The sequence below is a fragment of the Manihot esculenta genome, chromosome 7 (genome assembly GCF_001659605.2).
Source record: "Manihot esculenta cultivar AM560-2 chromosome 7, M.esculenta_v8, whole genome shotgun sequence".
NCBI lineage: Eukaryota > Viridiplantae > Streptophyta > Magnoliopsida > Malpighiales > Euphorbiaceae > Manihot > Manihot esculenta.
Window position 1 is genome coordinate 3,250,547 of NC_035167.2, and position 12,532 is coordinate 3,263,078.

General features: G+C 28.1%; 1 protein-coding gene across 1 annotated transcript; it reads right to left on the bottom strand.

Annotated features, from left to right (window-relative positions):
- Positions 1-8,060: 8,060 nt before the first annotated feature.
- On the bottom strand, positions 8,061-8,637 carry LOC110618892. The gene is made up of 2 exons (XM_021762164.2): positions 8,559-8,637; positions 8,061-8,464 (listed from the first exon to the last, which is right to left on the bottom strand). Exons 1-2 carry the CDS (start codon positions 8,564-8,566, stop codon positions 8,152-8,154), a joined length of 321 nt encoding a protein of 106 aa, XP_021617856.1. The 5' UTR covers positions 8,567-8,637; the 3' UTR covers positions 8,061-8,151.
- Between the last annotated feature and the right edge of the window lie 3,895 nt (positions 8,638-12,532).

Consider the following 12,532-nt stretch of genomic DNA (forward strand, 5'->3'; position numbering starts at 1 on the left):
ATATACTATTACATTAAGAACTTTCAAGTTCATAAGTTGTATATAAATAACATAAAGTTCACATTCTAGTTATGAAAATATAAATAAATTTCTTATTCAATCAATCATGTATACATAAACATTGTGAATAAGAAATATAAAATCCAGAAACATATCGTAATTGAGCTCAAGAGTGTTAAAGCAAAACATAAACACCATCAGCAATCATCAATACAATCAAGACACATTCTAAGCACGTGTTCTTTGAAGGTCTTAGGTCATTAATCTTTAGTCAGTGGATCTGCAATCATAAGATCTGTTTTGATATGTTCTATACACACTCTTTGTTTTTAAATCTTCTCTTTCACAATAAAAATACTTTAACTCTATGTGTTTTGCTCCTCGGGAGTATTTGTTATTTTTAGAGAAGAAAACTGCTGCAGAATTATCACAATAAATTTTTAGTGGCCTGCTTACTGTGTTGACAATTTCAAGCCCTAAAATATAGTTTCACAGCCATAATGCATGAATTGTAGTCTCATAAGAAGCCATAAATTCTGCTTCCATAGTGGATGATGTGATGATAGACCGTTTGGCAATTTTCCATGAGATTGCTCCATCAACTAATAGGAACAAATAACCAAACATTGACTTTCTACTATCAACACACCCAGCAAAATCTGAATCTGAATATCCAATCACTTCTTAGTGATCAGACTTCTTATGAGTGAGCATGTATATCCTTCATTCTTTGAAGATATCTTAACACTTTCTTTGCAGCTTTTCAATGATCGATACCAGGATTACTTTTATATCTACCCAGCATTCCTATTGCAAAACTGATGTCGGGTCTGGTACAAGTTTGAAAATACATCAAACTGCCCACAATTGAAGTATATGGAATTGTTTCCATTTCTTTACGTTCCACATCATGCTTTGGACATTGCATAAGACTACATTTGTCTCCCTTTTGACTAGAAACTAAACATGCAGAGCATTTGCTCATGTTAAATTTCTCAAGAATTCTTTCAATATAGGCTTTCTGAGACAATTCCAATAAACATTCTGATCTCTTACGAAATATTGAAATTCCTATCACATAGGATGCATCTCCTATATCTTTTATTTCAAAATTCTTAAAAAGAAATTCTTTAGTCTTATGCTATAACCCTAAATCATTTGCAGCAAGCAGAATGTCATCAACATAAAAAATCAAAAATAGAAACTTACTTCCATTAATTTTTCGGTAAATATACAGGTCAATAGTGATCTCCCCAAAATCGAAAGAAGTAATGGTATTGTTGAACTTAATATATCATTGTCTGTATGCTTTTTTAAGTCCATATATTGATTTCTTTAATTGACACACCATATATTCTTTGTTTTTAATGGAAAAACCTTCATATTGATCTATATAAACTTCCTCTTCAAGGTCTCCATTCAGAAATGTTGTTTTGACATCCATCTGATGGAGCTCTAAAACAAAATTAGCTACTAATGCCAAAACTATTCTCAAAGAATCCTTTTTTAAAACAGGTAAAAAAGTCTCTTTATAATCAATGTCATCTTTCTGAGTATAATTTTGGCAACAAGTCTAGCTTTATGTCTTTCAACATTGACATTTGAGTCGCGTTTGGTCTTAAACATCCATTTACAACCAACTCTTTTGCATCCTTCTAGCAAGTCTACAAGATCCCAGACATTATTCTAAGCCATTGATTTTAACTCTTCTTTCATAGCATCAACCCATCTTTCAGACTTATCACTATCCATGACTTATGAAAATGAAATAGGATTATTATCAATGCCACAATCAAAATCTGACTCTTGCAAATAAACCAAATAATCATCAGGAATAGCTGACCTTCTAACCCTTACAGGTTTGTTTAAGTCTATACCACCTAGTTCATTTACACGAGTTGGTGGTAAGTTAGGTTCTTCATGGGGTGCTATTTCATTGTGCAAATGTTGTTCTTGATTATTTTATTCTTCCGAAATAGGGAGAACATTTGTTGTAACTGTTAGGTTAGGAATATTTATGGTTAATGGAACATTAACTCTTATTTTATTAACATCCACAGCTTAATTTTCAGCGCTCCCACTAACTTCACCATTCTGTAAAAATTTGGCATTTGTTGTTTCAAAAACTCTAGAACTATGGTTTGGATAGTAAAACTTGTACCCTTTGGATTTCTCTGGGTAATCTATAAAGTAACCATTAACTGTTCGAGAATCCAATTTTCTTTCATATAGATTATAAATTCGTTCTTTTGCTGGACAACCCCAAATATGTAGGTGTCTTAAACTAGGTTTCCTTCCGATCCATAACTCAAAAGGAGTTTTAGAAATTGACTTACTAGGAACCCTAACCATATCCATTAATGTTCTATTCTGCCTTTCTGCCACACCATTTTATTGTGGTGTGTTTGGCATGGTATACTGTGCACATATGCCATGACTTTTAAGGAACTTGGCAAACGAACCAGGACACTATCCAGATTCATCATACTTTCGATAATACTCACCACCTCTATCAGATCTTACAATTTTTATCTTTTTATCTAATCGCCTTTCAATCTTCTTTACAAAAACTTCAAGGGCATTTATAGATTGAGATTTTTCTTACAACAAATAGATGTATCCATAACTTGAAAAATATTCTATAAAGGTGATAAAGTATTTTTCTCCATTAAAAGACGAAGTGTCAAAAGGTCCACAAATATCAGTGTGTATTATTTCAAGAAGTTGACTGCTTCTTGTGGCTCCTTTCTTGTTATGTTTGGTTTGCTTGCGCTTAATACATTCCACACAAAAGCCAAGATCAGTAAAATCTAGATTTGATAGAATCTCATTCTTTACTAATCTTTCTAACCTTTCTTTGGATATATGACCCAGACGTTTATGCCACAAGTAAGCAGAATGTTCATTCGCCAAACTACATTTTATTCCAATATTATTATTAACATTAAACAGAGATTGAGAAAAATTATCATCAAGCTTCAATTTATATAAACCATCTGTTGGACCTAAGTGTTCTATTCCTTGTTTTGGTGACTAATAAATAATTGATGTGCTACTAATTATCTTTAGGAGTGTTTGTGTGAGCTTGTAGGTCCCTAATTTAAATAAATGAAATTGCTTCATTTTAAAGAATGAAAAGTACCAAGATTGGAAGTATACTACAAGAAAGGGACCAACTTATTTTATGCATTGTGAATTTCAATTAATTAATTGTGTTGGCTCAAATTTTTTTTTTTTAATCCTAAAAACTTACAAATATGGCCAATTTTTAAGTAATTATTTCTGGGGACTAAAATAAAATTTGAAGTATGGAGCCTTTGTGGAGATACTTTTCCATCAAATAAGAGATTTCAAATTATAGGTTATAAAAATTCAAATAAAATAAAATTAGAAGTTTGTAACTTAAGTTTTTGCTCCATATTTGAGGGACCAAAATGAAAATTTTCAAATGGAGTGCTTTTGAAATTATTTTTTATCAAAATAAAAAATCTTAAAATATAGGTTATAAAGATTCAAACGGATTGAAATTCGGAGTTTTATAGCTTAAATTATGATTTTTCAAAGGTTTAATGAAATATTTATACCCTAAAGCCAAATGTTCGGATTCCAAAAGTGGAGGAACATACGCAAAACTTCTAAATATTCGGCCGTCGAACATTGACTTTAGCCCTCCAAAAATCTATTTTCAAGAAGTTATTTTTCACCTCTAAACGTTCGGTCGCCGAACTTTAACTTTAAGCCGCCAAATTTGAGTTTTTCTAAGTACGAAATAATTGTTATTTCAGTACACAAATGATTCTATTTGCATTTAATGCATATCCAATGGCCATATTTATATTAGAACTATAAATATAATGTGTTTATGATCTAAAAAAGTTACAACAACTATCTAAGCACACATTTATTGAGATTCAAGTTTTTTACACTTTCTCTCTCTAAACCTTCCATAGCATTAATTTCTTGAAAGTTTGCTTTGAATTGTAATTAGTTTATATTTTAAGATTGAGTGAAGGTTGTTGAGTGAATGTATTGTAGTGATGTGATTTTGAGCACAGGATTGCTCTTGTGAGAAAAAGAGAATTGTAAAGAGTAATGGTTTTGCTCTACAATTGTAAGAGGTTTTAATCTTCATCAAAAAAAAATTTGATAGTGGAGTTGAACTATCAAGGAGAGTCTTGAGGAGAGGATGTAGGCTTGGGATAGTTGAACCTCCATAAATCCTTGTATTCATTATTCTCTTCCTTCTTTATTCCTTTTTAATTTATATTTTTACCCTTTAATTTTTTATAAACCCAATTCATCCCCCCTCTTGGATTATTTCAAGGGACAACACCATCCATAAGAATTGCATTACTAATAAAGGAACTATTGTTATATAAATTGAAACAACCATTTCCACCATTAGAAGTATATCCACTAGCATCAAGTCTAGAAATAAAAATTAAATTCCTAAAGTTGAAAGTACATAAAGAGTGTTCATTAGATCTAAGTGATGTCCAGTATCTAATGTCAGTCTGTAAGACCTTACACCTTCAATTGGGGCCTTCATTCAGTTCTCCACAAATACAAAGTTGCTAGTTGACTTTATGATTTGGATCGTAAGGAATCCCTACATAATATTAGAAACACGAGCAGTGGCGCCGGAATCAAACCACCAAGTATTAGAAGGAACTTCAAATAAATTTGATTCAAAGCATACAGAAACATAATATGTACCTTTCTTTTTTAACCAAGCCTCACGCTTCAGGCAATCCTTTTGGAGATGCCCTTCTTTCTTGTAGAAATAACATCTAACTGACTTATGTCCTTTCTTTTCATCATCAGCAACCTATAGGGCTTTAGTAGGTTGTTGTTTCTTCTTGAAACTTTTGGCCTTTGGTTTGACTTTCTTTTCAGCTCCTTGTTCCACCTGATTAATTGGATGAACTCCTTATTTCTTTAATCTCGCTTCCTCTTGAATAAGCTTACTGGACAATTCATCAATATTCCACTTATCCTTCAGTGTGTTATAATTGATGTAAAATACCCCATATTCAGTAGAAGGTGAGTTCATGATAAACTGTATTAAGAAGGAGTCCTCCACTATCATATCCAGTGACTTAAGTCTTGCTTCAGTATTTGTCATGTCAATGACATGTTGCTGCATACTCTTTGACTCGTCAAACTTTATGGTCGTGAATTCAGCCATAAGTGTCCCTGTAAGTGTCTTATCAGCAGAATGAAACTTTTCTTTCACCAGTTGAAGAAAATCTTTAGCATTCTAATTTTCAGTACTGGGAAAAGTAAACTTAATGTTATTGGCAATTGTCATTCACATAAAGTATATAAATTATATGATTGTCCATTCAAAAATTAATTCGGCTACTTTAATGCCTAATAAATTAATTTTATTCAAAAAGTCATGGTGTCAATAATTTATATTTATATAAATTTAAATTCAGGATGACAATACATTATTTAATCAAAATTAATGATCAATATGGTAATTAAATATAATCATAATTATAATTATTATTTGAATTGGGTTTAATCTACTGCTGTAACAGCCCCAAACAAAATTAAAAGATTAATATATCATGCTCACATCATCATAAAAGAAAGCATTAATATATTATATTAATCGATTCATAATTGTAAAGAGAAAACATTATATCTGAGACTTGAGAAACATAATCATAAACATGTTTACATCGTCATAATTTTATTAGTTTATGTCTTACATCATCATCACAAATTTCATTAAAACATAATCAAATATAAATTTATAGATTATTATCAATTTAAAACTATGCTCTGAATACCATATGTAAAATTATTAATAATTGATTGCGATCAAAATTATTCAAGTGCAATCAAAACAACATAAACCTTAAATTAATTATAAGTAATCACGTCTTTAATTAGATTTTGAATATGACAACAACCACATAAAAAGAAAATAATAAATTATTAATCTTGTGCGGAATTCATCATTATTGTAGAGAAATCTTAATAACCTGTAAATTAGTTTATCTCCCTTAATTCTCTTTTATGTAACAGTTATTTGATAGAATTATTTTGTTTTTCTTATGGTGGGAAGAAAACTAGTTTATATTACTATTAAATAAATAAAAACTCTAATATAATATAAGTAGACTTACATACGGCTAAACATTAGACCATATTTCTTACATATACTCTATCAACTTTCTCTATAATACACACGTGCTCAAAAGCCACACCAAGGCAAAAGCATTCGAAGACGTCCATCAAAGTTGCTTATGAGGAGGTAATTCTTCTTTTAATTGTTTTTTAACACTAGATTATTTATATGAAATCTAGGTAATTATATATTGTTGTGGATGCAGTTTGATGAAGAAGAAGAAGGAGGTAGTGTTATTATTAATCTTAATTACTATTGGTGGATCAATCTCAAGTACTGTTGGAGTTGAATATGAAACATACGCTTGGGGAAAGGGAAACAAAGAGAAAATTGGTTGTCAACTTGTAAGAAAATCAAATCCAAGGAGGAGTAGCTACTTGGCTTGTGAAGATGTCAAGAGAAGAATCCATACCGAATATGAACATCTGCTACCTGCAGGCTCCGACCAAACTGACGATGCCAATTTCAGACATAATCCAATGCCAAGATTAATATCCAAACCACACATATATCGAAGGATTGGAGCCGATGGTAGCAGTTCTAAGCCTGGTGCTCATGGTGATGCTCATTGATCTTACAGTGCGGAGGAACAGTGTAAGATCGAAATAATGTAATAAATTAAATATTGTATTTCCTGAAAGAAATTAAATAATTTAGCAAAATATGTGCTAATTTAAATACAAAATTTTGTTCAATATTCCAAAGTTATAATCAATGATTAATGAGTTAATATTATTTAATCTTTTAATTAAAAAAATTCAATTGGTCCTATTTAATATTAATCTTTTAACTTTTTTTTTTAAAAAAAAATCAGTTGGTCTGGGTTCTATTATGGTTTCTCTTCACATCTTCACTTAGCATTTTCTGCTTTTCTTGCAACTTGACAACCAGTTTTCTCTTTCCTTCCCTATTGTGAAGCCAAGTACTCAAGTGGTTCAACTCCATGAGAACAAGATCTTGATCCACCAATAATCAGCATTAACAATAGCTACGAACGGACCCAGAATGAAACAGAATCTTCATGTATGTCTGCCAAGTTTTGATGAACAATCAGCAATATTTTGGGCCTTGTAACAAAGATCAATCATGACCTGAAGGACCAGAGGGGGGAGAAACAGACTGCTTAGCATCTATCAATTTTCTTACAAAGTTTCCATCAATAATTTCTGCAGGCATGCATGTAAAGATTTGCTTCAACTTGTTCATGATCAGTACAGTTGGTTGGATGGATATTTTTGGTTTGGAGATTATGAACTTGAGATGGGGGATAATATGATTTGGACACCTAGAGATGATTTGATTCAGTAATGAGCCGAAATTGGTTCAAAAGGGAATAAATGTTGGTAGTAATTAAAAGTAATTGAGCCGAATGTTATGTTTAGAGAGATAAAGTTTTCTTAACGATGCAAAATGGTGGTTTCAGTGAAGTCATGCAGATGATCCAGATTCTGGTTGGATAGAGTATATCTGTGACGCGTAAACTAATAAATATTGAATCGGCTAATCCATATTTTAGCTATTGTTACTTCAACCCTGTTTATCGTAAATGCATTTAATACTCGTAATGAAACGAGCCGATAAAAACTTGACTAAAATCAGAATGTTGACATCTGAGTTAGAGATTATACAAGTCATGAAATTGATGACTTGAGATTATACAGGTCATGAAATTTAACAACAGTACTTATTGTTGTTAGTAATTACATACTTCATTCATTATAAGAAATATATCTTAAAGCATCGTTTTGAAAACATCATTCACAATAAAAAAAATGATTTTTCATATAATTTTGTTTTTCAAAAATAAAAATTTTAAACTAAAAATAATTAAAATTTTATTTTAGTTATAAAAATTAAGGAAAAAAATCAATTGAATTAAAATAAATTTTTTATTAAATAATAAACATGTAGAGAATTTTTCATAATTCTTACATTTATTTCCACCTAAAAACAGATGGATCAACTTTTGAAAAACTTATTCTCTACGGTCACATATATATTAACCTAAATCAATGACCGGGTTGACCAGCGCGACGAGAGTCAGAGGTCTCAGCCTCTGTCAATATTCTTGGAGAGTGAATGTTTCTGAAGTTTCCATCAACAAATTGGGGTGAGATGGCTTCAAGATTATCAATTTCAATGGATTCTGAATCCATTTCATCTGAGTTTCTAGTCCTCCTTGGATGATTTTTGCTGTGCAAATAACCAAATTTTCCTTTCTTTTCTTCTTTTGAAGTCAATTTTTCAAACTCAGCTCCAAAAGAAAATGAGATTGATCCAACAGCAATTAAGCTTAAGATCACTAGCAACTTCATCATCAAACTGCAGAACAAAATTTAAATAACACTTGGAATTTCATGTGTTGATCAAATAAAATGATTTTGATGTTAAGAAAGAAAAAGAAAAAAAAAATTACCTGGCCATAATCTTGTTCCGGATGTGTTGCCTCTTCGCCAAAGTTCCAACTTCCTAAGAACCTTGACCTAATGAATTTGTGAGTCGCCTTCAGCATATGAAATCTCATATACTTATACAAGACAAACAGGGTGGAGATAGAAAATTGAGTCAGTGGAACCCACAAAAAAAAATATTTTACTCAATTTAGAAAAAATAATAATAATAAAAATATCTAATATGTAATTTAGCCTTTAAATCTTACATAAATGTTTATATAAATGGTTAGTGCAGTTCTTAAGTTTTAAAGGGGATTCAAATTTGAAGGTATTCACGTCATCGAACTAATCATTCGGTTGATTCGATTAAAATTTAAAATAAATTAAATAATTTAAAAATTAAAATTTTAATACTTATAAAAATCAAATTGAGTTGAGCAAAAATCAAATTGAATTGAATCGATTTGATTCAATTTAATTCGGTTCGATTTGATTTATTCGATTAAACTTTTTCATAGATTTTTTATTTTTTATATTTTATTTTTAATATTTTAAAATTTAATTGAAATGTTTCAACCTTAATTATAGTTTAATCTCTTAATTTAATTTTTTCATATCAAAATTAAATCCAACTGAAATAACTGAAATTTTTAAAATTAAAAATTAAATTAAAATTTTAAATTAATTTAATTCAATTAATTTTTTAATTTAAATTGAATATAGACTTGGTCAAAAAATACATATTTTGTACTAAATTAATTAAACGTAAGAAAGACTTGATGTGTTATCCATGTGAACATATAACATTTTTTTCAAAAAAAAGCTGGTGTATATGAATGGAGTGGGTGGAATTGACTCGGACAAATACAACGACTTTAGTCAGGTCTCATGAATTTAATGACAAAGAGGTAGATTTGGTTTAAAATCGAATCAAATTAAATAAATTAAAAATTAAATTTTAGTATTTATATAAATTAAATAAAATTAATTTTAAATAAAAATTAAATTAAATTGAATTAATTTAATTCAGTTTAATTTAATCGATTGCATTTTTAATAAATTTTTTATTTTTTATAATTTATTTTTAATATTTTAAAATTAAATTAAAATATTTCAATTTTAATTATAATTAATCTCTTAGTATTATTAAAAATAATATATTATTATCACTAACTAATTTGATTTAATTTTTTAATTTTTTTAATTAAAATTATATCAAAATGAAATTATTGAAATTTTAGAAACTAGAGACCAAATTGAATTAAATGTCTAAATTAATTTAGATCGATTAAATTTTTTAATTTAAATGACTATTTATATTATATATAAAAGTGGATAGACGGAGGAAATATTAAGATTTTTTAATAGATTTTTAAAAATATAAAAATTAACTAGTTAATAATAGTAATATTCAATAACTAAATAAGAAGTTTTATTTGATGGCAAAATTGAATTTTAAAAATTTTTTCACTCATCTTTTATCTATTTTTAACGAAAAAAATGACAGAAAAACTATTTTATTGATGGAGAGAAAAATTAAGGACGTTTTAATAGGTTTCTGAAAATGTAGGAACTGACTTATTAATAATGGCAATATCCAAAAATTAAAATGTAAATCTCCCATAATTTAAAAAGAAAAATTTATTATTTGGTCCCTATATTATTTAGTTTAGTATTTTTGTAACCTATGAAGTTTATAGTATTACATATTTCATATTTTGTATTGATTTTTTTAAAGTGTAGGTCATATCCATATGGAAACATAAATTTTTTTCCAAATAAAGTTGATGTGCATGAATTTATTGGGTAGGCTTGACTTAGACCAATTTTTTTTTTATGCCAAAAAGACTTTAGGCAAGAATATACAAATCTTTAAATTAAAATCTGCCCATCCATTAGTAAGTATTAAATGTAGTGATAAGATTTAGACAGCGTTATTAGGTAGCCATAAACTTCTAATGAATTCATTTTCTATAAATCATAAAACAGACATAGGGGTATCTGGTAAATAATTAAAAAAATTATTATTTGGTTCCTATATTATAGAAAAATTTATTAATTAGTTTCTAAATTTTGAAAAATACATTAAAATATTTTTAAGATTTAAAAAAAATTAAAAAAATATAAAAAACTACCTTATGATTTCATCAGTTTTTCATTTTGAGATGTGTGATTTAATTTTGTGTTAAAATAATATTTTGTGATATGAGTTGTACGTTAGCATAGGGTCTAAAAATTATCATTGTTTACAAATGATATGATACCATAAGATACTATTGAAACATAAAATTAAATCAGAATTAAATTACAAATCTTGAAATGAAAAACAATAAAATTATAATATATTTTTTTATATTTTTCTTAAAAATGTATTAATTATTCTTGTACCCTAACACCAAATTTGATATATTAATTTTTTTCATATATATAATATATTAATTAAATTGGAAGTATTAATTGCATATATTGTCCAGTTTGATGATGAAGCTGCTATTGTTGATCTTGGGTATTTGTGGATCAATCCCATGTTCTCTTGGAGTTGAACCACTTGAAATCTTGGCTTCACAAAAGGGAGGAATAGAGAAAACTGGTCGTCAACTTTCAGGAAAAGCAGCAAATCCCAGTGAAGATGTGAAGAAAAACCATGAGAATATGATCGTAAAGCTGAGGGAATATGTTGAAAATCTGCAACCTGCCGCAGACACCAAGCTAAATATTGATTGCAATTTCAGATGCCACAATGAATTTAGAATGCGAAGGCTACTACAAATGGTACCTGGGCCTCCCACTGGTTCCCATGGTAGTATAAGTCAATGGCGGAGCCAGGAGCTTTCCTTTGGTAGGACACCGGCTGTGCCGCTGCGGCACCTTCATCCCCTTCAAAGTATTTTCCGGTCGCCGGTACGGCACGTACCTCTTTGTCGTACCTTCCCTCCGCCCCTGGTATAAGTTCCCCTGGTACACATGGTTGATTATGCAACGGGAACAAAAATAGCTAGCTTTGTAGCTTGTATTCCTTTTCCAACGATCTTGTCCTGATTTTGCACTTTTTTACATAATGCACGGTGATCTCTGTTCTTGTGTGTTCAACAATGCTAAATTTGCCCATTACCTATATATCAGATTAAAAATATTAAATTTTATTTTTATTTAAATTTACTTCTTAATTGTTATTAAAATATTAAATATGTTCAAATAATATCTAATATATTAAAAAATTTGTAGCTTACGCTCTTACATATTATAAAAAATTTATTAGTTAATCTTTCAATTTTGAAAAATATATTAAAATATGTCTGAAATTTAAAAAAAAATTTATTAATTAGTTCTTTTATTAGTTTTAACCGTTAAATGTCTTACTATTTAGTCTTTATAATTTGAAAAAACTCATGAGTTGATCATTTAACTTTGTAAAAGTTTATTAATTAGTCCCTTTATAGTAAAAATATTTTAGACTTGTTTGCAATATTTAAAAGTTAAAACTATAAAAAATAATAATTAGTAGATTTTTTAATATATTTTTAAAATTGAGAGACTAATTAAAAAGATTTTCAATATCAAATGAACTAAAAATACTCTATTTATTTTATAATTATTATTTATCTTTCATTTTTCGGTTGTCTCAAAATTATTATCATACTTTCTTTTTTTACACATAACATATAAATTCACTATTAATACTATTTAATTTTATATTATTTCTAAGAAATTTTTTAAAAATTATTTTAGTATTTATTAAAATTTAATATTTTTAATATATTTATAATTAAAAAATTAATAAAAAATTTAATTTATATAATATAAAAAAACTCATTAGTTAATCTCTTAATCTTGAAAAATATATTAAAATGTCGTAATATTTTATAAAGTCTACTAATTAGTCCCTTCCCTTCATTAATTTTGTTGTTAAATATTTTATTATTTAATTTTTATAGTTTAAAAAAATTTATTAATTAATTTATCAAATTTTTAAAAAATTTATTAATTAGTCCTTTTA